This window comes from Coregonus lavaretus (genome assembly GCF_964263955.1).
Source record: "Coregonus lavaretus genome assembly, chromosome: 29".
NCBI lineage: Eukaryota > Metazoa > Chordata > Actinopteri > Salmoniformes > Salmonidae > Coregonus > Coregonus lavaretus.
Window position 1 is genome coordinate 11,241,173 of NC_140016.1, and position 25,844 is coordinate 11,267,016.

At 44.4% G+C, this 25,844-nt stretch overlaps 1 protein-coding gene across 1 annotated transcript; it reads left to right on the top strand.

Annotated features, from left to right (window-relative positions):
* On the top strand, positions 1 to 25,639 carry mtnr1ab (melatonin receptor 1A b; the record flags this gene model as incomplete). Its single annotated transcript, XM_084146557.1, has 2 exons — positions 1 to 187; positions 24,777 to 25,639. 2 exons carry the CDS (start codon positions 1 to 3, stop codon positions 25,637 to 25,639), a joined length of 1,050 nt encoding a protein of 349 aa, XP_084002683.1.
* Between the last annotated feature and the right edge of the window lie 205 nt (positions 25,640 to 25,844).

Genomic DNA, 25,844 nt, shown 5'->3' on the forward strand with positions numbered 1-25,844 from the left:
ATGATAATAAATGAAAGCGGTCCGACGAACGGTTCTTCGCTGGCCCCCCACGACACTAACCTGAATCGCCCTCCGTGGGTTGCGACAACTTTGGGATGCTTTCTGATTTTCACCATTGTCATTGATATTTTGGGCAACCTCCTGGTCATTATCTCTGTATACAGAAACAAAAAACTCAGAAACGCAGGTAAGTCAAAGTAGCCTAACCCAATAAAATGTGTGTATTTGGAAAAGCATACTGTAGTTTGATGTAGTATTTTACAACAAAATGAAACTTATGTGTCTATCTACAGGTGTAGGATCTTAATTGTATCACCCTGTTGCAGGATAACTTTCCTCCAATGCAGGAAATTAAAAACTTGTAGTATTTAAGGTTTAAAAAGGCTTCTGAAGTTTGTAATTTCCACTTATATATTTCAGATATGATTTTCCCTTATGAAAAATGTATCAACGCCAACAAAAAAGTCAATTAATTATAATCCACATAATAACTCACACTTCCTGTTACTGCAGGATTATTTTCCTGCTGTAGAAAACTGGCTCAAATTAAGATCCTACATCTTTATTCTGCATAAGTACATGCCACAGAGATGTCCTATGGAGATAGTTGAGAGCAGTGCCCGGCCCTGGGCATAAGCTACATAGGTGGTCCCGAGGGCCCCCGACAGACCCCGATTTAGGAACTCAGTCGGGGTCAGTTGAACTGTTGAGCGTTAGGTGCAATTTCGAAATTTGGTAGTGCTTCAGCAGTTTTCCTCTTGGCACTGACAGTTACTCAATTAGCCCATGTCAGCTAAAAAAATGTAGATTGGTAAATTAGTCTGACCTGCTATCTAAACTTGTAGTAATCATGGCCGAATTACTGACCGGGCGCGTATCAAGGGCCCGACCTCCTTTGCGTTCTAAAGTACATTTTGTGCAATGCTACACATTTAGCATTGGGGCATATAAAAAATGTTGCAGTTTTAAAGCATTTTTTTATTTTTATTCTACACATTTTGCCATGGCTTATGCCATGTTAATATGATATCTGATCCAGAGTTACCTTTCATTATCGTTTCATTACTGTAACCTCATTCTGTTCAGCATCACAGAGTATATCTATCCTCATTGCTGTTTATTATCTATGCATAGTCACTTTACCCCTACCTACATGTACAAACTACCTCGACTAACCTGTACCCCAGCACATTGACTCGTTACCGGTACCCCCTGTATATACACTCGTTTTTGATATATATTGTGTTACTTATTTTTATTTTTTATTTATTTATTAATTTTTTATTTTTACTTTAGTTTATTTAGTTAATATTTCCTTAACTCTATTTCTTGAACTGCATTGTTGGTTAAGGGCTTGTAAGTAAACATTTCACGGTAAGGTCTAAACCTGTTGTATTCGGCGCATGTGACAAATACAATTTGATTTGAACACAGAGTAGATATATCATTACTGTAACCTCATTCTGTTCAGCATCACAGAGAAGATCTATCATCATTACTGTAACCTCATTCTGTTCAGCAACACATAGTATATCTATCCTCATTACTGTAACCTCATTCTGTTCAGCATCACAGAGTAGATCTATCCTCATTACGGTAACCTCATTCTGTTCAGTGTCAGATAAAATCTATCCTCATTACTGTAACCTCATTCTGTTCAGCATCACAGAGTAGATATATCCTCATTACGGTAACCTCATTCTGTTCAGTGTCAGAGAAAATCTATCCTCATTACTGTAACCTCATTCTGTTCAGCATCACAGAGTAGATATATCCTCATTACGGTAACCTCATTCTGTTCAGTGTCAGAGAAAATATATCCTCATTACTGTAACCTCATTCTGTTCAGCGTCACAGAGTAGATATATCCTCATTACTGTAACCTCATTCTGTTCAGGATCAGAGGGTAGTGCGTACGGCCCAGTACATCACTGTGGCCAAGCTTCCTGCCATCCAGGACCTATATACTAGGCGGTGTCAGAGGAAGGCCCTAAAAAATTTTGAAGACTCCAGTCACCCAAGTCATAGACTGTTCTCTCTGCTACCGCACAGCAAGTGGTACCGGAGCGCCAAGTCTAGGACCAAAAGGCTCCTTAACAGCTTCTACCCCCAAGCCATAAGACTGCTGAACAATTAATCAAATGGCCACCTGGACTATTTACATTGACACCCCCTTCCTTTGATTTTACACTGATGCTACTCGCTGTTTATTATCTATGCATAGTCACTTTACCCCAACCTACATGTACAAATTACCTAGACTAACCTGTATCCCCGCACATTGACTCGATACCGGTACCCCCTGTATACAGTTGAAGTCGGAAGTTTACATACACTTAGGTTGGAGTCATTAAAACTCGTTTTTCAACCACTCCACACATTTCTTGTTAACTAACTATAGTTTTGGCAAGTCGGTTAGGACATCTACTTTGGGCATGACAAAGTAATTTTTCCAACAATTGTTTACAGACAGATTATTTCACTTATAATTCACTGTATCACAATTCCAGTGGGTCAGAGTTTTACATACACTAAGTTGACTGTGCCTTTAAACAGCTTGGGAAATACCAGAAAATGATGTCATGGCTTTAGAAGCTTCTGATAGGCTAATTGACATCATTTGAGTCAATTGGCGGTGTACCTGTGGATGTATTTCAAGGCCTACCTTCAAACAGTGCCTCTTTGCTTGACATCATGGGAAAATCAAAAGAAATCAGCCAAGACCTCAGAAAAAACATTGTAGACCTCCACAAGTCTGGTTCATCCTTGGGAGCAATTTCCAAACGCCTGAAGGTACCACGTTAATCTGCAAAAACAATAGTACGCAAGTATAAACACCATGGGTCCACGCAGCCGTCATACTGCTCAGGAAGGAGACGCGTTCTATCTCCTAGAGATGAACGTACTTTGGTGTAAATCAATCCCAGAACAACAGCAAAGGACCTTGTGAAGATGCTGGAGGTAACAGGTACAAAAGTATCTATATCCATAGTAAAATTAGTCCTATATCGACATAACCTGAAAGGCTGCTCAGCAAGGAAGAAGCCACTGCTCCAAATCTGCCATAAAAAAGCCAGATTACGGTTTGCAACTGCACATGGGGACAAAGATAGTACTTTTTGGAGAAATGTCCTCTGGTCTGATGAAACAAAAATAGAACTGTTTGGCCATAATGACTATTGTTATGTTTGGAGGAAAAAGGCGGACGCTTGCAAGCCGAAGAACACCATCCCAACCGTGAAGCACGGGGTGGCAGCATCATGCTGTGGGGGTGCTTTTCTACAGGAGGGACTGGTGCACTTCACAAAATAGATGGCATCATGAGGAAGGAAAATTATGTGGATATATTGAAGCAACATCTAAAGACATCAGTCAGGAAGTTAAAGCTTGGTCGCAAATGGGTCTTCCAAATGGACAATGACCCCAAGCATACTTCTAAAGTTGTGGCAAAATGGCTTAAGGACAACAAAGTCAAGGTATTGGAGTGGCCATCACAAAGCCCTGACCTCAATCCTATAGAAAATGTGTGGGCAGAACTGAAAAAGCGTGTGTGAGCAAGGAGGCCTACAAACCTGACTCAGTTACACCAGCTCTGTCAGGAGGAATGGGCCAAAATTCACCCAACTTATCGTGGGAAGCATGTGGAATACTACCCGAAACGTTTGACCCAAGTTAAACAATTTAAAGGCAATGCTACCAAATACTGATTGAGTGTATGTAAACTTCTGACCCACTGGGAATGTGATGAAATAAATAAAAGCTGAAATAAATCATTCTCACTACTATTATTCTGACATTTCACATTCTTAAAATAAAGTGGTGATCCTAACTGACCTAAAACAGGGAATTTTTACTAGGATTAAATGTCAGGAATTGTGAAAAACTGAGTTTAAATGTATTTGGCAAATGTGTATGTAAACTTCCGACTTCAACTGTATGTATATGTATATATGTATATGTATATGTATGTATGACCTTATGATCACTCAGCTACACCTGAACAGGTGAGCTACACTCAGCCCAAACTTTCGTCACCATTACCAGCTATTGTCTTAGCTCTCTCGAATAACACCTGTGACTGCTTTATGCCCATCACCCATGTCAATATGCCTTGCCTATTGCTGTTTCGGTTACTTCTAACTGTACTTTTTCAATGTAGAGCCCCCAGTCCTGCTCAACCTGTCTCAGATAGATCCTTTGTCCCACCCCCCACACACGCGGAGACCGGCTCAATCGGTGCCTCCAGTGATGCTATCTCTTTCATCTTTACCCAATGCTTAGGTTTACCTCCACTGTACTCATATCCTTCCATATCCTTGTCTGTACATAATGCCCTGAATCTATTCTACAACGCCCGGAAATCTGCCCCTTTTATTCTCTGTAACCAATGCACTAGAAGACCAGTTCTTAAAGCCTTTAGCCGTATCCTTATTCTACTCCTCCTCTGTTCCTCTGGTGATGTAGAGGATAACCCAGGCCCTGTAGCCCCCAGTATCACTCCTGCTCCCCAGGCGCTATCATTTGTTGACTTCTGTAATCGCAAAAGCCTTGGTTTCTTGCATGTTAACATCAGAAGCCTCCTCCCTAAGTTTGAGTTATTCACTGCGTTAGCACACTCAGCCAACCCTGATGTTCTAGCAGTGTCTGAATCCTGGCTTCCATTCCCAACTACAACATTTTCCGTCTAGATAGAACTGCCGAAGGGGGCGGAGTTGCAATCTACTGTAGAGATAACCTGCAGAGCTCTATCATATTATCCAGGTCTGTGCCCAAACAGTTTGAGCTTCTACTTCTAAAAATCCACTTTTCCAGAAATAAGTCTCTCACTGTTGCCGCTTGCTACAGACCCCCCTGAGCCCCCAGCTGTGCCCTGGACACCATATGTGAATTGATTGCACCCCATCTATCCTCAGAGTTCGTATTGCTTGGTGACCTAAACTGGGATATGCTTAACACCCCGGCCGTCCTACAATCTAAACTAGATGCCCTCAATCTCACACAAATTATCATGGAACCTACCAGGTACAACCCTAAATCCGTTAACATGGGCATAGATTTCATCCTGACTAATTTACCCTCTAAATACACCTCTGCTGTCTTCAACCAGGATCTCAGCGATCACTGCCTCATTGCCTGCGTCCGTAATGGGTCCGCGGTCAAACGACCACCCCTCATCACTGTCAAACGCTCCCTAAAACACTTCAGCGAGCAGGCCTTTCTAATTGACCTGGCCCGGGTATCCTGGATGGATATTGATCTCATTCCGTCAGTAGAGGATGCCTGGTTGTTCTTTAAAAGTGCTTTCCTCTCCATCTTAAATAAGCATGCCCCATTCAAAAAATTCAGAACTAAGAACAGATATAGCCACTGGTTCACCCCAGACTTGACTGCCCTTGACCAGCACAAAAACATCCTGTGGCGTACGGCATTAGCATCGAACAGTCACCGCGATATGCAACTTTTCAGTGAAGTCAGGAACCAATATACACAATCAGTTAGGAAAGCAAAGGCAAATCTTTTTCAAACAGAAATTTGCATCCTGTAGCACTAACTCCAAAAAGTTTTGGAACACTGTCCATGGAGAATAAAAGCACCTCCTCCCAGCTGCCCACTGCACTGAGGCTAGGAAACACTGTCACTACCGATAAATCTACGATAATCGAAAATTTCAACAAGCATTTTGCTACGGCTGGCCATGCTTTCCACTCGGCTACCCCTACCCCGGCCACCAGCTCTGCACCCTCCGCTGCAACTTGCCCATGCCCCCGCTTCTCCTTCACCCAAATTCAGATAGCTGATGTTCTGAAAGAGCTGCAAAATCTGGACCCCTACAAATCAGCTGGGCTAGACAATCTGGACCCTTTCTTTCTAAAATTAGCCGCCAAAATTGTCGCAACCCCTATCACCAGCCTGTTCAACCTCTCTTTCGTATCGTCTGAGATCCCCAAAGATTGGAAAGCTACCGCAGTCATCCCCCTCTTTAAAGGTAAAAACTGTTACAGACCTATATCCATCCTGCCCTGCCTTTCGAAAGTATATGAAAGCCAAGTTAACAAACAGATCACCGACCATTTAGAATCCCACCGTACCTTCTCCGCTATGCAATCTGAGCGACAGCCACGCTCAAGGTCCTCAACGATATAATAACTGCAATCGATAAAAGACAGTACTGTGCAGCCGTCTTCATTGACCTGGCCAAGGCTTTTGACTCGGTCAATCACTGCATTCTTATTGGCAGACTAAGTAGCTGTCACGGTCGTCTATGTCGTCCAAGTATGACCAAGGCGCAGCGTGTCCAAGAAACATGACTTTATTAAATAAACGTAATAGAACTACAAACAAAAGACGACTCAATGAAGTCCACGGTACACTGACCAAAAGGAACAAAAACCCACAACTCCCACAGGAAAACATACAGATAAATATGGCTCCCAATCAGAGATAACGAGCCGACAGCTGACACTCGTTACCTCCGATTGGGAGTCATTGACCAAACCTAGAAACGAACCCCACAGAAATGCAAACATAGAAATACACCCAAATACCCAACAAAACAAAATACACCCTGGCTCAAATCCAAAAGTCCCAGAGCCAGAGTGTCACAGTACCCCCCCCTAAAGGTGCGCACTCCGGGCGCACCAGCATACAGTCTAGGGGAGGGTCTGGGTGGGCGTCTGTCCACGGTGGCGGTTCTGGCCCTGGTCGTGGTCCCCACCCCACCTTAGTCACTATCCGCCTCCGTAGCCTCCTCCACATGACCACCCCCCAACTAAACTCCACTGGATTAAGGGGCGGCCCCGGACTAAAGGGCAGCACCGGACTAAGGGGCAGCACCGGACTAAGGGGCAGTACCGGACTAAGGGGCAGCACCAGGATAAGGGGCAGCACCGGGCTAAGGGACAGCACCGGACTCAATGGCGGATCCTGGCTGGCTGGCTCTGGCGGATCCTGGCTGGATGGCTCTGGCGGATCCTGGCTGGACGGCTCTGGCGGATCCTGGCTGGACGGCTCATGGCTGGCTGAAGGATCTGGCTGCTCATGGCTGGCTGACGGATCTGGCTGCTCATGGCTGGCCGACGGATCTGGCTGCTCATGGCTGGCCGACGGATCTGGCTGCTCATGGCTGGCTGACGGATCTGGCTGCTCATGGCTGGCGGAAGGCTCTGGCTGCTCATGGCAGGCTGACGGATCCTGTCTGGCGGAAGGCTCTGGCTGATCCTGTCTGGCGGAAGGCTCTGGCTGATCCTGTCTGGCGGAAGGCTCTGGCTGATCCTGTCTGGCAGAAGGCTCTGGCTGATCCTGTCTGGCGGAAGGCTCTGGCTGATCCTGTCTGGCGGAAGGCTCTGGCTGATCCTGTCTGGCGGAAGGCTCTAGCGGCTCCTGTCTGGCGGAAGGCTTTAGCGGCTCCGGTCTGGCGGACGGCTCTGAAGGCTCATGGCAGACGGGCGGCTTTGCAGGCTCAGTACAGACGGGCAGTTCATGCAGCGCTTGGCAGACGGACAGTTCAGACGGCGTTGGGCAGACAGGCAGTTCAGGCGCCGTTGGGCAGACGGGCAGTTCAGGCGCCGTTGGGCAGACGGGCAGTTCAGGCGCCGTTGGGCAGACGGGCAGTTCAGGCGCCGTTGGGCAGACGGGCAGTTCAGGCGCCGTTGGGCAGACGGCAGACTCTGGCCGGCCGAGACGCACTATAGGCCTGGTGCGTGGTGCCGGAACTGGTGGTCCCGGGCTGAGGACACGCATCTCAGGGCTAGTGCGGGGAGCAGCAACAGGACGCACAGGACTCTGGGGACACACAGGAGGCTTGGTGCGTGGTGTAGGCACTGGTGGTACTGGGCTGGAGCGGGGAGGTGGCGCCGGAAATACCGGACCGTGCAGGCTTACTGGCTCCCTTGAGCACTGAGCCTGCCCAACCTTACCTGGTTGTATGCTCCCCGTCGCCCGACCAGTACGGGAAGGAGGAATAACCCGCACCGGGCTATGTAGGCGAACCGGGGACACCATGCGTAAGGCTGGTGCCATGTAAGCCGGCCCGAGGAGACGCACTGGTGGCCTGATGCGTTGGACCGGCTTCATGACATCCGGCTCAACGCTCAATCTAGCCCGGCCGATACGTGGAGCTGGAATGTACCGCACCGGGCTATGCCTGCGTACAGGAGACACCATGCGCTCTACTGCGTAACACGGTGTCTGCCCGTACTCTCGCTCTCCACGGTAAGTCCAGGGAGTAGGCGCAGGTCTCCTACCTGACTTCGCCACACTCCCTTTAAGCCCCCCCCCAAGAAATGTTTGGGTAGTACCCACGGGCTTCCAGCCTCGACTCCGTGCTGCCTCCTCATACCACCTCCTCTCGGCTTTAGCTGCCTCCAGCTCTTCACGAGGGCGGCGATATTCTCCCGGTTGTGCCCAAGGACCCTTTCCAGCCAGTATCTCCTCCCATGTCCATGAATCCTTTGGAGCTGGGTCCTGTTGCCGCTTGACACGCTGCTTGGTCCTCTTATGGTGGGTTTTTCTGTCACGGTCGTCTATGTCGTCCAAGTATGACCAAGGCGCAGCGTGTCCAAGAAACATGACTTTATTAAATAAACGTAATAGAACTACAAACAAAAGACGACTCAATGAAGTCCACGGTACACTGACCAAAAGGAACAAAAACCCACAACTCCCACAGGAAAACATACAGATAAATATGGCTCCCAATCAGAGATAACGAGCCGACAGCTGACACTCGTTACCTCCGATTGGGAGTCATTGACCAAACCTAGAAACGAACCCCACAGAAATGCAAACATAGAAATACACCCAAATACCCAACAAAACAAAATACACCCTGGCTCAAATCCAAAAGTCCCAGAGCCAGAGTGTCACAGTAGCCTTGGTTTCTCAAATGACTGCCTTGCCTGGTTCACCAACTACTTCTCAGATAGAGTTCAATGTGTCAAATCGGAGGGCCTGTTGTCTGGACTTCTGGCAGTCTCTATGGGGGTGCCACAGGGTTCAATTCTCGGGCCGACTCTATTCTCTGTGTATATCAATGATGTCGCTCTTGCTGCTGGTGACTCTCAGATCCACCTCTACGCAGACGACACCATTTTGTATACATCTGGTCCTTCATTGGACACTGTGTTAACAAACCTCCAAACGAGCTTCAACGCCATACAACACTCCTTCCCTGGCCTCCAACTGCTCTTAAACGCTAGTAAAACTAAATGCATGCTCTTCAATCAAACGATGCTTGCACCCACCTGCCCGACTAGAATCACTACTCTTGGCGGCTCTGACTTAGAATATGTGGACAACTACAAATACCTAGGTGTCTGGTTAGACTGTAAACTCTCCTTCCAGACTCACATTAAGCATCTCCAATCCAAAGTAAAATCTAGAATCGGCTTCCTATTTCGCAACAAAGCCTCCTTCACTCATGCTGCTAAACATGCCCTCGTAAAACGGACTATCCTACCGATCCTTGACTTCGGCGATGTCATTTACAAAATAGCTTCCAACACTCTACTCAGCAAATTGGATGTAGTCTATCACAGTGCCATCCGTTTTGTCACCAAAGCCCCATATACTACCCACCATTGTGACCTGTACGCTCTCGTTGGCTGGCCCTCACTACATATTTGTCGCCAAACCCACTGGCTCCAGATCATCTATAAATCCCTTCTAAGCAAATTCCCGCCTTATCTTAGCTCATTGGTCACCATAGCAACACCCACCCGTAGTATGCGTTCCAGCAGGTATATCTCACTGGTCATCCCCAAAGCCAACACTTCCTTTGGTCGCCTTTCCTTCCAGTTCTCTGCTGCAAATGACTGGAACGAACTGCAAAAATCTCTGAAGCTGGAGACACTTATCTCCCTCACTATCTTTAAGCATCAGTTGTCAGAGCAGCTTACCGATCACTGCACCTGTACACAGCCCATCTGTAATTAGCCCACCCAACTACCTCATCCCCATATTGTTATTTACATTGTTATTTATTTTGCTCATTTGCACCCCAGTATCTCTATTTGCACATCATCTTCTGCACATCTATCACTCCAGTGTTAATACTAAATTATAATTGTAATTATTTTGCACTATGGCCTATTTATTGCCTTACCTCCATAACTTACTACATTTGCACACACTGTATATAGATTTTCTATTGTGTTATTGACTGTACGTTTTGTTTATTCCATATGTAAATCTGTGTTGTTTTTTCCGCACTGCTTTGCTTTATCTTGGCCAGGTCGCAGTTATAAATGAGAACTTGTTCTCAACTGGCTTACCTGGTTAAATAAAGGTGAAATACAATTTTTAAAATAGCCTCGTTATTGTTATTTTATTGTGTTACTTTTATTTTTAATTGTTTACTTTAGTTTATTTAGTAAATATTTTCTTAACTCTATTTCTTGAACTGCATTGTTGGTTAAGGGCTTGTAAGTAAACATTTCACGGTAAGGTAGCATGTGACAAATACATTTTGAGTAGATATATCCTCATTACTGTAACTTCATTCTGTTCAGCATCGCAGAGAAAATATATCCTCATTACTGTAACCTCATTCTGTTCAGCATCGCAGAGAAAATATATCCTCATTACTGTAACCTCATTCTGTTCAGCATCGCAGAGAAAATATATCCTCATTACTGTAACCTCATTCTGCTCAGCATCACAGAGAAAATATATCCTCATTACTGTAACCTCATTCTGCTCAGCATCACAGAGAAAATATATCCTCATTACTGTAACCTCATTCTGCTCAGCACCACAGAGTAGATATATAACCTCATTCTGTTCAGCATCACAGAGTAGATATATCCTCATTACTGTAACCACATTCTGTTCAGCATCACAGAGTAGATATATCCTCATTACTGTAACCTCATTCTGTTCAGTGTCACAGAGAAAATCTATCCTCATTACTGTAACCTCATTCTGTTCAGCATCACAGAGAAGATATGAATGATGTGTGAAACAGACCAGCTGCTGTGTAGTGTCACACTGCATTACACAGACAGGTGTGTGTTGTTGTGGGGCCTCAAGTAACAATTTAATGATCTTCTAGATTAAAAATCACTTTACAAAAGAGCATCATTGACTGGTATTGTAGCAGGTACTGTAGTGCTGTAAGTGTTGTGATTAGGGTTGCAAAAGTTCCTGGTTTTCCAGAAATCTTGGTTGGAGGATTTCTGGTAAACCAGGTAATTTATTGAAAGTTCCTGGAAGTTTGCAACCCTAGTTGTGAAACCAACATTTATTCTGTAGAGCTGCTGTTATTGTATTCCATGCAGTCCTTTTCATTTGAGAGAACATTAATTGTTGGAACCTTAGGTTATCACATGAGCTGAACACAATCATATTGCAGCTTAGCCCACTGTTTTTAGCAGCAGCAGGTAATTGGCTCCCTATCAAACAGATCAAATCAAATCAAAATGTATTTGTCACGTACACATGTTATTGTAGGTGCAGCAAAATGCTTATGTTTCTAGCTCCAACAGTCAGTAATATCTAGCAATACAATAACAATACACACATAATACAAACATTTTTTTTTAAATAGAAAAAATTAGAACGAGCAATATTGGACCCAGCCTTCCCTGTATCATGTTCATGGAGGGGTGATCACTGGCGATACCACCAAGCCTTCTAATACCCTCCTCCTCTGCCAGTTAGACAGGATGGCTTCGTGTTGCTACAAAGTACAGTTGCAGTTTAATCTATAAATGGAGTATTCATGTTGCATTCTTTAATCTGCACCAAAGGGGGAATGGCAGTCACCAGATTATTCATAAATTATTTATAATTTATTTTTATTTTTATTTCACCTTTATTTAACCAGGTAAGCCAGTTGAGAACAAGTTCTCATTTACAACTGTGACCTGGCCAAGATAAAGCAAAGCAGTGCGATAAAACAACAACATAGAGTTACATATGGGGTAAAACAAAACATAAAGTCAAAAATACAACAGCATAATACAGCTTTTAGATATAAAATATAGTCACTTTATGGTTTATTTATTTAGGAGAATATACAGTATATGTGCATAATGCATTCTAGAGCCTACATGCTGTTAACTCTGACTGTGACTCCGGGACACTGAGTTGACAAAACATTAGGAACACCTGCTCTTTCCATGAAAGCTATGATCCCTAATATATATGCAACCAAAGCCTATACAGTACTTACCTGCACTGAATATAAATTGTTGCCAATTACCATAAAGCTAAGTGCTTAGATATAACGTAATTTTAGAAGTGTTTGTAAATTAAGTGCTGGAGGGAGTGCAGTAGTAACCTCTCATGTTTTTTAAAACTTTGCTTTGGAAATTAAATGATTGCAAATGCCCTCCCCCACGCCTCTCTCTCTCTCTGTGTCTCTCTGTCTCTGTCTCTCGCTCCCTCTCTCTCTCTCTGTGTGTCTCTCTGTCTCTGTCTCTCTCTCCCTCGCTCTCTCTCTCTGTCTCTGTCTCTCGCTCCCTCTCTCTCTCCCTCGCTCTCTCTCTGTCTCTCTGTCTCTGTCTCTCGCTCCCTCTCTCTCTTCCTCGCTCTCTCTCTCTGTGTCTCTCTGTCTCTGTCTCTCGCTCCCTCTCTCTCTCCCTCGCTCTCTCTCTCTGTGTCTCTCTGTCTCTGTCTCTCTGTCTCTGTCTCTCGCTCCCTCTCTCTCTCCCTCGCTCTCTCTCTGTGTCTCTCTGTCTCTGTCTCTCGCTCTCTCTCTCTCTCTCTCTCTCTCTCTCTCTCTCTCTCTCTCTCTCTCTCTCTCTCTCTCTCTCTCTCTCTCTCTCTCAATTCAATTCAATTTCAATTCAATTTAAGGGCTTTATTGGCATGGGAAACGTGTGTTAACATTGCCAAAGCAAGGGAAGTAGATAGTAAACAAAAGTGAAATAAACAATAAATATTAACAGTAAACATTACACTCAGAAGTTTCAAAAGAATAAAGACATTTCAAATGTCATATTATGTATATATACAGTGTTGTAACAATGTGCAAATAGTTAAAGTACAAATGGGAAAATAAATAAACATAAATATGGGTTGTATTTACAATGGTGTTTGTTCTTCACTGGTTGCCCTTTTCTTGTGGCAACAGGTCACAAATCTTGCAGCTGTGATGGCACACTGTGGTTTTTCACCCAGTAGATAAGGGAGTTTATCAAAATTGGGTTTGTTTTCGAATTCTTTGTGGATCGCTGTAATCTGAGGGAAATATGTGTCTCTAATATGGTCATACATTTGGCAGGAGGTTAGGAAGTGCAGCTCAGTTTCCACCTCATTTTGTGGGCAGTGTGCACATAGCCTGTCTTCTCTTGAGAGCCAGGTCTGCCTACGGCGGCCTTTCTCAATAGCAAGGCTATGGTCACTGAGTCTGTACATAGTCAAAGCTTTCCTTAAGTTTGGGTCAGTCACAGTGGTCAGGTATTCTGCCACTGTGTCTCTCTCTCTCTCTCTCTCTCTCTATACATGTGAGACATAAAGAGTGGTAGAGCTCTTTCTGGTTTTGTTCTTGTGTCTTTGCATGCATTTCATTGATTCATTAATCGATCCTGTGGCCATGTGACATTAGATCTGGAGGTATGGCCAGTATGAAAATGTATGCACTCACTAACTGTAAGTCGCTCTGGATAAGAGCGTCTGCTAAATGACTAAAATGTAAATGTAAATGTATGGTCCAGCAGTATTTACCATCTGGACAGCTACACTTCATTAACTGAATGAGACGTTATAAGACAAAGATATTTTCTCAGGATGAGTAGGCCTTTGTTTTAATTTTTTAGGCACTATCTTTACTTTGGCCTGTGATGTTTAGAACGAAAAATACATAATTAGATCTGTATCTGTATCTGATTGAAAAGATAACACCATATAAGGTAGTTGGTATGTACAGCTATCTTTCTGTCTCCACCACCATCTCTTCCTCCAGTATCTACTGTATGTTCTGGGGCCTCCCTCCCCCCTACCCACCAACTCTCCCATTAGCCTCCTGTTCATTCTGTTTGTCCAGTGTGCTGTGAAACTGTCCCGCTGGTCCACAGAGGAATACGTAATGACCAGAGCAGACACTCCCTCCCACTAGACTGACAACAGACACCCTGCCACAGGCACATAGTACCTCCAACAAAGCCCCAACCAAGCATGTATTTAGAACCTAATTGCACGCTCATTGTTCCTCAATGGCATGCCACAGTTGCTCCGCCCTCTCCCCACACCGTCTCTTTTTTCTAATAAACAAATTCAGCTGGTGAGACTCTATGTACTGTGCCACCACTGTCTGTTTGCATTAGTCAGCATGGGCTGCTTGGTAAGAATGAACAACAACACACCCTGGGTAACTACAGTGTCACTCTGCCAATAACCAACGCATCAGCTCACCCACCGTGCGCCTATGGAACTAACATGCAGCTTAAGGTTCTGCTGTTCCAATGTTTACAGCGCCACAACAGAGGGAGAGAACATGGAAATGTTACATGTCATTTGAGATCAATTTAGCAGAAGTGAACATCTGTTTTTTTTTCACTGAGCAAAACAACAAAACACAAAAGTAGCAGAGTAGAGCAGCGGAAGGCAGAGCAGAGCAGAGTAGAGTAGAGTAGAGTAGAGTAGAGTAGAGTAGAGTAGAGTAGAGTAGAGCAGAGCAGAGCAGGGCAGAGTAGAGTAGAGTAGAGTAGAGTAGAGTAGAGTAGAGTAGAGTAGAGTAGAGTAGAGCAGAGCAGAGCAGAGCAGAGTAGAGTAGAGCAGAGTAGAGTAGAGCTGTTCTCTACTTCTTTCTTCTCTCTCAGTCTCTCTTAGTGGGTCTGATGTGAATTGGGTGCCTGGGGCAGTCATATCAACTGAAGCTCACTGCTCATTCAAGGGGAACTCTGTTACACATTATACATCTACAGTTTATGTTAAATAGAGTGGGACTCCAGCTCCACTTGATGTGATTGGAGTGGGACTCCAGCTCCACGCCGCCTCTATTACTGTAGAATCCTCGTTTCCATCCAACACTTACATGGCCTCTTGCACTCTCTGTCAAACTGTTGCATCTTATTATAGATGATCATTTTGGTCCCACTACTATTGATTTCTTATTATTGTTCCTGTTTCTTTATGCAAATAGACCTAAAAAACGTATAATGACTTTAATGTAGGAACTATCTTGTCTCCACAGTACAATCTGAAGTGAAAAGAAAAACAATGAAGTAGCTAAGTACAGTATGTTAGGGATACATTACATTATGATTAGTCTGGCAGGCCTGCTAGGTCCTGGGTCCAAAACAGTTGAGGCTAAGTCCAACCGCAGTAGAATGTGGCCTAAGTATCCCATTAGATGGCCAGCGAAGAGGGCGGGGCAGCCATCAGAGTCCTACAGACAGACCACCACATCAATGAAGGAAATACTAAGGGAAGAAAGTGTCCAGATAGTCCTGCATGCCTCTCTCTTACACTGCGTACACTACTAGCTAGCCAGCCCTGTGGCCAAGGTCTACTCCACAGTTCACAGGTGCAGAGGTTCTTAGACAGACTACTTTGCCACAGTTCAGGGATATTTTTCAGATCATTTTTCCTTTGAAGACTTTCTTTGACACAGGTTAAGCCTACTTGTTAAACAGATGTAATACTTGAACAGACGTCCATGTAAAGACGTCCATGAATGTTTGGGCCACGTCCCCTGGCGGTGTGGCGGCCATAGAGCTGATAACAAGCATGTGTTTTGTTTGTTTGGCGGCTCCATATGACTAGATGACTCAGTATCAAGTGTCTCATCTCTCCTACTGATAAGACAGAGGACTTATTCTCTACACACAGAAAAAGAATGATTGCTAGGGGGTCTTTTTACATGTTATATATACACTGCTCAAAAAAATAAAGGGAACACTTAAACAACACAATGTAACTCCAAGTCAATCACACTTCTGTGAAATCAAACTGTCCACTTAGGAAGCAACACTGATTGACAATACATTTCACATGTTGTTGTGCAAATGGAATAGACAACAGGTGGAAATTATAGGCAATTAGCAAGACACCCCCAATAAAGGACTGGTTTTGCAGATGGTGACCACAGACCACTTCTCAGTTCCTATGCTTCCTGGCTGATGTTTTGGTCACTTTTGAATGCTGGCAGTGATTTCACTCTAGTGGTAGCATGAGACGGAGTCTACAACCCACACAAGTGGCTCAGGTAGTGCAGCTCATCCAGGATGGCACATCAATGCGAGCTGTGGCAAGAAGGTTTGCTGTGTCTGTCAGCGTAGTGTCCAGAGCATGGAGGCGCTACCAGGAGACAGGCCAGTACATCAGGAGATGTGGAGGAGGCCGTAGGAGGGCAACAACCCAGCAGCAGGACTGCTACCTCCGCCTTTGTGCAAGGAGGAGCAGGAGGAGCACTGCCAGAGCCCTGCAAAATGACCTCCAGCAGGCCACAAATGTGCATGTGTCTGCTCAAACGGTCAGAAACAGACTCCATGAGGGTGGTATGAGGGCCCGACGTCCACAGGTGGGGGTTGTGCTTACAGCCCAACACCGTGCAGGACGTTTGGCATTTGCCAGAGAACACCAAGATTGGCAAATTCGCCACTGGTGCCCTGTGCTCTTCACAGATGAAAGCAGGTTCACACTGAGCACGTGACAGACGTGACAGAGTCTGGAGACGCCGTGGAGAACGTTCTGCTGCCTGCTACATCCTCCAGCATGACCGGTTTGGCGGTGGGTCAGTCATGGTGTGGGGTGGCATTTCTTTGGGGGGCCGCACAGCCCTCCATGTGCTCGCCAGAGGTAGCCTGACTGCCATTAGGTACCGAGATGAGATCCTCAGACCCCTTGTGAGACCATATGCTGGTGCGGTTGGCCCTGGGTTCCTCCTAATGCAAGACAATGCTAGACCTCATGTGGCTGGAGTGTGTCAGCAGTTCCTGCAAGAGGAAGGCATTGATGCTATGGACTGGCCCGCCCGTTCCCCAGACCTGAATCCAATTGAGCACATCTGGGACATCATGTCTCGCTCCGTCCACCAATGCCATGTTGCACCACAGACTGTCCAGGAGTTGGCGGATGCTTTAGTCCAGGTCTGGGAGGAGATCCCTCAGGAGACCATCCGCCACCTCATCAGGAGCATGCCCAGGCATTGTAGGGAGGTCATACAGGCACGTGGAGGCCACACACACTACTGAGCCTAATTTTGACTTGTTTTAAGGACATTACATAAAAGTTGGATCAGCCTGTAGTGTGGTTTTCCACTTTAATTTTGAGGGTGACTCCAAATCCAGACCTCCATGGGTTGATAAATTTGATTTCCATTGATAATTTTTGTGTGATTTTGTTGTCAGCACATTCAACTATGTAAAGAAAAAAGTATTTAATAAGATTATTTCATTCATTCAGATCTAGGATGTGTTATTTTAGTGTTCCCTTTATTTTTTGGAGCAGTGTATATATATATATATATATATATATATATATATATATATATATATATCAACTGTTCTGTGGCGTGACACCTTGTCAAAGATTGTATCGTATAGTCCGGAGATGAATAGTCAATTTTCAATATTAGTGACGTTGGTTGATTCCTATCAGCATATGCACATCTTGAACATTTATTGAAGTGCATACAGTTATTATTAGGATTATTAGGATCTTTTGAGAGTCACTCCTCCCACCACATCAGTATTCAACTACAGTCTTAACCTACTCATTCACGACAGTAAATGGCTGTAATATTTTGCAACATTTCAAGGTACTTTCTGGGGTGTTAAATGGTTAAATATGACAGGGACAAGTTTGAGATGGATACTAGCATCACACACTACCACTGGATTTCCTTCTGCGTGCATTGGATTTATTATGATGAATTACAATATTACGGTAATGGTCCCACAACAGTTTATCTTCAACTAGAGAATATTTTTGATCATTCATGGAGGGATAAGACATGAGATGTTCCATGGTTCACAGTGTTTTTATTGTTGCTTTATGGAGGATGTTTCTAGTTTGGTTTATTAGTTATTTAGAATTTTAGATGACAAATGTGCTGAGACATACTGGGCAGAATGCAGTACATACATAATTGTTAGAAGAAAAAAAAAGTATTGCTGGGAGTAACATATATCCAAATGAATAATTTAGGCTCTGCTGAATGTTGAGAGTGATTCTTATGTTGATGAGATTAGTGCTGCTCCGCAGGACATCTTCTAAGACCCTCACAAACTTCTGGCTGTATCACCGCAAGGTACGGCAACTGCACCACCCGCAACCGCAGGGCTCTTCCAGGGGGTGGTGAGGTCAGCCCAACGCATCACTGGGGACTCACTGCCTGCCCTCCAGGACATCTACAGCACCCGGTCTCACAGGAAGGCCAAGAAGATCATCAAGGACCTCAGCCACCCGAGCCATGGCTTGTTCACCTCGCTACCACCTAGAAGGCGGAGACAGTACAGGTGCATCCAAATCTGGGACCAAGAGACTGATAAACAGCTTCTATCTCCAGGCCATCAGACTGTTAAATAGTCATCTCTAGTCGGCCTCTGCCCAGCACCCTGCCCTGAACCTTAGACACTGTTACTAGCACCAGGTAGTCTAACCTGCACCTTAAAGACTGCTGCCCTATGTACATAGTCATGGAACACTGGTCACTTTAATAATGTTTACATACTGTTTCACCCACTTCATATGTATATACTGTATTCTAGTCAAGGCTCATCCTATATAACTACTGCTGTACACACCTTTTCTATTCACATAGTGTCCATACTGTCTATACACACCATTGACATACATACAGTGCATTCGGAAAGTATTCAGACCCCTTCCCTTTTTCCACATTTTGTTATGTCGTATCGGGTGAATGCTGGCAATTATTGCTGATGAACAAAGGAGTCCGCTCATACTGAACTTGGATCATAAGGTTTATTCATATCACAAGCTTCAGCATAAGTGACAGATGTCATGACATCCGGAGAACGGCGTCCCAGATTGCAATGGCCGTTCTGCCCTTTCTTTGTCTAGCCCCTACTTATAAACAATGCAAAAAGATGGGTGCTCCCTCTTCTGGCCAATCACCGGTCTCCCCTGTCTACAACACACTTCCTGTCTGTTGTATGTGGCGTTACACTAAAACATTCCCTCTTGATACTAAAATCAACATTCTTTCAGTTCCACTTAAAAACATTTAACAAAGGCATAATCCTAATACACGACAGTTACATTACAGCCTTTTTCTAAAATGGATTAAATTACATTTTTTCCTCATCAATCTACACACAATACCCCATAATGACAAAGTGAAAACAGATTTGTAGACATTTTTGCAAATGTATTAAAAATAAAAAACTGAAATACCTTATTTACATAAGTATTCAGACCCTTTGCTATGAGACTCGAAATTGAGCTCAGGTGAATTCTATTTCCATTGATCATCCTTGAGATGTTTCTACAACTTGATTGGAATTCACCGGTGGTAAATTAAATTAATTGGACAGGATTTGGAAAGGCACACACCTGTCTATATAAGGTCCTGTATTTCCCTATTTACACACCTGTATTTCCCTATTTGTCCAGAGTGATATTTGTTTTGGTGGAGCGGGGTTTTGCAGTAGGGTGTCATATTAAATGTCTCCATTAAATTAATTAACTGGAGTGTGAACAGGGTTAGGTGATAAGTTATGATACTGTACCGGAGTGAAAAAAAATCCTCATCAATCTACACACAATACCCCATAATGACAAAGTGAAAACAGGTTTTTAGATTTTTTTGCACATTTATTACAAATAAAAACAGAAATATCTTATTTACATAAGTATTCAGACCCTTTGCTATGAGACTCGAAATTGAGCTCAGGTGAATTCTATTTCCATTGATCATCCTTGAGATGTTTCTACAACTTGATTGGAATTCACCGGTGGTAAATTAAATTAATTGGACAGGATTTGGAAAGGCACACACCTGTCTATATAAGGTCCCACAGTTGACAGTGCATGTCAGAGCAAAACCAAGCCATGAGGTCGAAGGAATTGTCCGTAGAGCTCCGAGACAGGATTGTGTCGAGGCACAGATCTGAGGAAGGGTACCAAAAAATGTCTGCAGCATTGAAGCTCCCCAAGAACACAGTGGCCTCCATCATTCTTAAATGGAAGAAGTTTGGAACCACCAATACTTTTCCTAGAGCTGGCTGCCTGGATAAACTGAGCAATCGGGGGAGAAGGACCTTGGTCAGGGAGGTGACCAAGAAACCGATGGTCACTCTGACAGAGCTCCATAGTTCCTCATTGGAGATGGGAGAACCTTACAGAAGAACAACCATCTCTGCAGCACTCCACCAATCAGGCCTTTATGGTAGAGTGGCCAGACGGAAGCCACTCCTCACTAAAAGGCACATGAAAGCCCACTTAGAGTTTGCCAAAAGGCACCTAAAGGACTCTCAGACCATGAGAAACAAGATTATCTGGTCTGATGAAACCAAGATTGAACTCTTTGGCCTGAATGCCAAGCGTCACGTCTGGAGGAAACCTGGCATCATCCCTAAGGTGAAGCATGGTGGTGGCAGCATCATGCTGTGGGGATGTTTTTCAGCGGCAGGGACTGGGAGACTAGTCAGGATCAAGGGAAAGATGAACGGAGCAAAGTACAGACAGTTTTTTAATGAAAACCTGCTCCAGAGCTCTCAGGACCTCAGACTGGGGCGAAGGTTCACCTTCCAACAGGACAACAACCCTAAGCACACAGCCAAGACAACGCATGAGTGGCTTCGGAACAAGTCTCTGAATGTCCTTGAGTGGCCCAGCCAGAGCCCAGACTTTAACCCGGTCGAACATCTCTGGAGGGACCTAAAAATAGCTGTGCAGCAACGCTCCCCATCCAACCTGACAGAGCTTGAGAGGATCTGCAGAGAAGAATGGGAGAAATTTCCCAAATACAGGTGTGCCAAGCTTGTAGCGTCATACCCAAGAAGACTCGAGGCTGTAATCGCTGCCAAAGGTGCTTCAACAAAGTACTGAGTAAAGGGTCTGACTACCTAGGTAAATATGATATTTATTATTATTATTATTACACATTTTTGCCTTCTCAGTATGGGGTATTGTGTGTAGATTGATGAGGGGAAAAAAACAATTTCATCAATTTTAGATTAAGGCTGTAACGTAACAAAATGTGGAAAAAAGTCAAGGGGTCTGAATATTTCCGAATGCACTGTATATATTTATATTCCAGACTCAGGCCCGGAAGCTAATTTCCTGCAATTCTATCCATTTTGACATTGAATTGTGTACTGTGTATATAAATACTGTTTCCGAGATTTCTTGATTTCTTGTTGTTGTTGTTTTTTTATTATTATTATGATTATTTGTATTGTTTGTGTATCCGCGTTATAGCTTGATTGAAATGTAAAGGCAATGATCCCGCATTCACGGAGACTGCATTCACGGTAAACGCTGCATATGTCGACTTAATCACAAATGACTATTACATTTTAATGCCCTAAGCCTCTCTTTCACTGTCTTTTGCTCCTGCCATGTCTAAAAGAGGTTGTCAAATGAGGAAAACTGATAATTAGATCCAAGTTATATAATTTATCATGAAGATGTAAAACATTTAATGATTCTTTCCGAAGTAATGTATCATAAAGATATAAAACATTTAATGATTCTTTCCAATGTAATGTATCATAAAGATATAAAACATTTAATAATTCTTTCAGAATAAAAACAATCCCTCATGAATTTGAGGTAAAATACATCTGGAATGTCTCCACAGGAGGTTAGAAGACATATCACTTGTTTTATCATGTTGTAGAAATGTCATATTTTGTAGTATACTGTATCTGTAGCAAACCAGCTGCAGAGTTATAGCATGGTATCTGTTTTCAGCCTGTTGATGTTTGAGAGTATGTGTCCTCTTCATCATGGTAGAGCATGAAGCAGAGATGACCAGTAGTTCAAATTGTGAGTGTGTATACACTATATATACAAAAGTATGTGGACACCCCTTTAACTTTGTAGATTTGGCTATTTCAGCCACACTCGTTGCTGACAGCCATGCAATCTCCATAGACAAACATTGGCAGTAGAATGGCCTTACTGAAGAGCTCAATGACTTTCAACGTGGCACTGTCATAGGATTCCACCTTTCCAACAAGTCAGTTCGTCAAATTTCTGCCCTGATAGAACTGCCTTGGTCAACTGTAAGTGCTGTTATTGTGAAGTGGAAACGTCTAGGAGCAACAACGGCTCAGCGCAAAGTGGTAGGCCACACAAGCTCACAGAACGGGACCGCCGAGTGCTGAAGCGAGTAGCGCGTAAAACCTTGTCTGTCCTCGGTTGCAACACTCACTATCGAGTTCCAAACTGCCTCTGGAAGCAACGTCAGCACAAGAACTGTTCGTTGGGAGCTTCATGAAATGGGTTTCCATGACCGAGCAGCCGCACACAAGCCTAAGATCACCATGCGCAATGCCAAGTGTCGGCTGGAGTGGTGTAAAGCTCGCCGCCATTAGACTCTGGAGTAGTGGAAACGTGTTCTCTAGAGTGATGAATCACGCTTCATCATCTGGCATTCCGACGGACGAATCTGGGTTTGGTGAATGCCATGAGAACGTTACCTGCCAATGCATAGTGCCCTTTCCTGTTTCAGCATGACAATGCCCCCGTGCACAAAGCAAGGTCCATACAGAAATGGTCTTTCGAGATCGGTATGGAAGAACTTGACTGGCCTGCACAGAGCCCTGACCTCAACCCCATCAAACACCTTTGGGATGAATTTGAACGCCGACTTTGAGCCAGGCCTAATATCCCAACATCAGTGCCCGACCTCACTAATGCTCTTGAGGCTGAATGGAATTAAGTCCCTGCAACAATGTTCCAACATTTTGTGGAAAGTCTTCCTAGAAGAGTAGAGGCTGTTATAGCAGCAAAGGGGGGACCAACTTCATAATAATGCCCATGATTTTGGAATGAGATGTTTGACGAGCAGGTGTCCACATACTTTTGGTCATGTAGTGTATTTGCACTCCCCTGTCTCTCAAGGGATCCTGGGAATGTATGCCCATGTCTCTTTCTCTGTGTGAAGTGACCAAAGGTTTGACCCACAGCACAGTTGGCTTAGTAAACTGGCTGGGGAGCTGTACTGTGCATGGAGAGGCCCAGTTTCCCCCAATATGAAGGTACCATGTGTGGGGTGGTTGATGTGGGGGGGTTGATGTGGGGGTTGATGTTAGGGGGGTTGATGTTGGGGGGGGGGGGGGGGGGGGGGTTGATGTGGGGGGGTTGATGTGGGGGGGTTGATGTGGAGGGGTTGATGTAGGGGGGTTGATGTGGGGGGGTTGATGTGGGGTTGATGTTGGGGGTGGTTGATGTGGGGGGGATTGATGAAAAAAAATATTTTGCATCTTCAAAGTGGTAGGCATGTTGTGTAAATCAAATGATACAAACCCCCCCAAAAATCCATTTTAATTCTAGGTTGTAAGGCAACAAAATAGGAAAAATGCCAAGGGGGGTGAATACTTTCGCAAGCCACTGTATGGCCTTTATGGAGGGGTGGGGGGGCGGTGGTGGGAAAGATTCTTATGACATTGCCAGCAGTAACATTTGAGTTCGATTTCCAAAAAGACAAGGACTGTGGCTTTCAAATGATACAAAACAAAAACAACCACTCAGAGTTTAACAGGTTAATAGGTATTTTGTTGTTGGGGGAGGAGAGAGAGAGAGACTCTTCTCCTACCTTATATCACATGTCGTAGGTTGGAGATCTAGTTAGTCCTACTTAACGAACAAATTAACATAGTTGTTTTTGAAACCACAATGAATAAGTGGAGTTGTTCAAAGAAGAGACATTCCTATAAGCTGGTCACCACAGGCTGGTCATAACAGTTCTCAACGCTATGAAGACTAGCTAGTAGCTATATTAAGACTGTAGTAATTCTGCTGGTTTTCTGTTCTACCTGATAATTAATTGCACCCACCTGGTGTCCCAGGTCTAAATCAGTCCCTGGTTAGAGGGAAGCAATTAAAAAAGGCAGTGGAACTGGCTTCCAGGTCCAGAGTTGAGTTTGAGGGGACTAGGGCATACCTCACATTTAGGGATCTTTTTTATAAATGTGTTCCCCACAGTGTGTTATGGTTCCAAACCATTGCTAACAAAGAGGCACACTGTCACCCAGGATTAGCATTAATGAGGCTAGACATAGCAAAGCAAGTTCCAGTCCAGGTCACCAGTGGACAAGTCATAATACGGTGGCATCCCAAATGGCACCCTATTCCTTATATAGTGCACTACTTTTGACCAGGGCCCATAGAGAATAGGGTACAGGAAATATGGTGTCATTTGTGACACAGCGTAAGACATTTATTTGATCATAATAGCTCAAATGACTAGTGTGTGTGTGTGTGTGTGTGTGGGGGGGGGGGGGGGGGGGTCTACAGAATACAAAGAATGTGTCCAACTATGTCTAATGTATTTACTTGTTGGTGCTCCAGAAGTTTGAAGATAAACTTTTCCCAGAGATTCAGCACCCTTCTAAGAGAAAGAGCAGTAAAGGTCATTCCATTTCAGTCAACCTGTTACCATTGAGAAATATAGACTGAGGAATATAATCCATTGATTTGTTTTTAATGTAATTTCAAATCCCTCCAAATCCTAAATGAAAGCGGCGGGACTCAATATGTACTTGTAAACAGCTCTTGAAATATCAAATCAGTACTGGTTTTGAGCTGTATAAATACTTACTGGTTTCGAGGGGTATAAGGTGTTGATCCTTTCAGATAAGATAATAGGCAGATTTTGAAAAAATAAATAAACAGACTGTTCCTTTGTTTTCCAGGCAACGTGTTTGTGGTGAGTCTGGCTGTAGCAGACCTGGTGGTAGCCTTCTACCCCTACCCTCTGGTCCTCACCTCTATCTTCCACAACGGCTGGAACCTGGGCTTCATTCACTGCCAGGTCAGCGGCTTCCTTATGGGCCTCAGCGTCATCGGCTCCATCTTCAATATCACCGGCATCGCTATCAACCGCTACTGCTATATATGTCACAGTCTTAAATACCACAAGCTGTACAGCGACAAGAACTCCCTGTGTTACGTCCTGCTCATCTGGCTGCTGACTGTGGTGGCCCTGGTGCCCAACTTCTTCGTGGGCTCGCTGCAGTACGATCCCAGGGTGTATTCGTGTACGTTTGTCCAGTCGGCCAATTCAGCGTACACCATCGCCGTGGTCTTCTTCCACTTCTTCCTGCCCATCATGATCGTCTCCTACTGCTACCTGAGGATCTGGATCCTGGTAATCCAGGTGAGGCGGAGGGTGAAGCCTGAGTTCAGGCCTAGGCTCACGCCGCATGACGTGAGGAACTTTGTCACCATGTTTGTGGTGTTCGTCCTGTTCGCTGTGTGCTGGGCACCGCTGAACTTCATCGGACTGGCGGTGGCCGTCAACCCCGCCGCAGTAATACCCATGATTCCAGAGTGGCTGTTCGTGTTCAGCTACTTCATGGCCTACTTCAACAGCTGCCTTAATGCCATCGTTTATGGACTGCTCAACCAGAACTTCCGGAGGGAGTACAAACGGATAGTTGTCTCGCTTTGCACTGTGACATTGTTGTTCCCTGACAGTTCCAACGACGCTGCGGAGAGAGTCAAGCCAGCCCCTTTAATAACTAACAACAACCAAGTGAAAGTAGACTCCGTGTGAGAGGTCATAAAGGGAGCACTGTGAACAAAGACATACTAAAAACACACACTGCTTCCAGACTGCAGGTGTATTTATGATGTATGTGTACTGAACTGAAGCCAATGACTAACGGCGTGTATGCATTTTTTTAAACATATTTTTCTCAGTCAAGGTGCATTACAGTAGCTGTATGTTCCCCTCTGTCTAAATGTTTACAATAATGAAC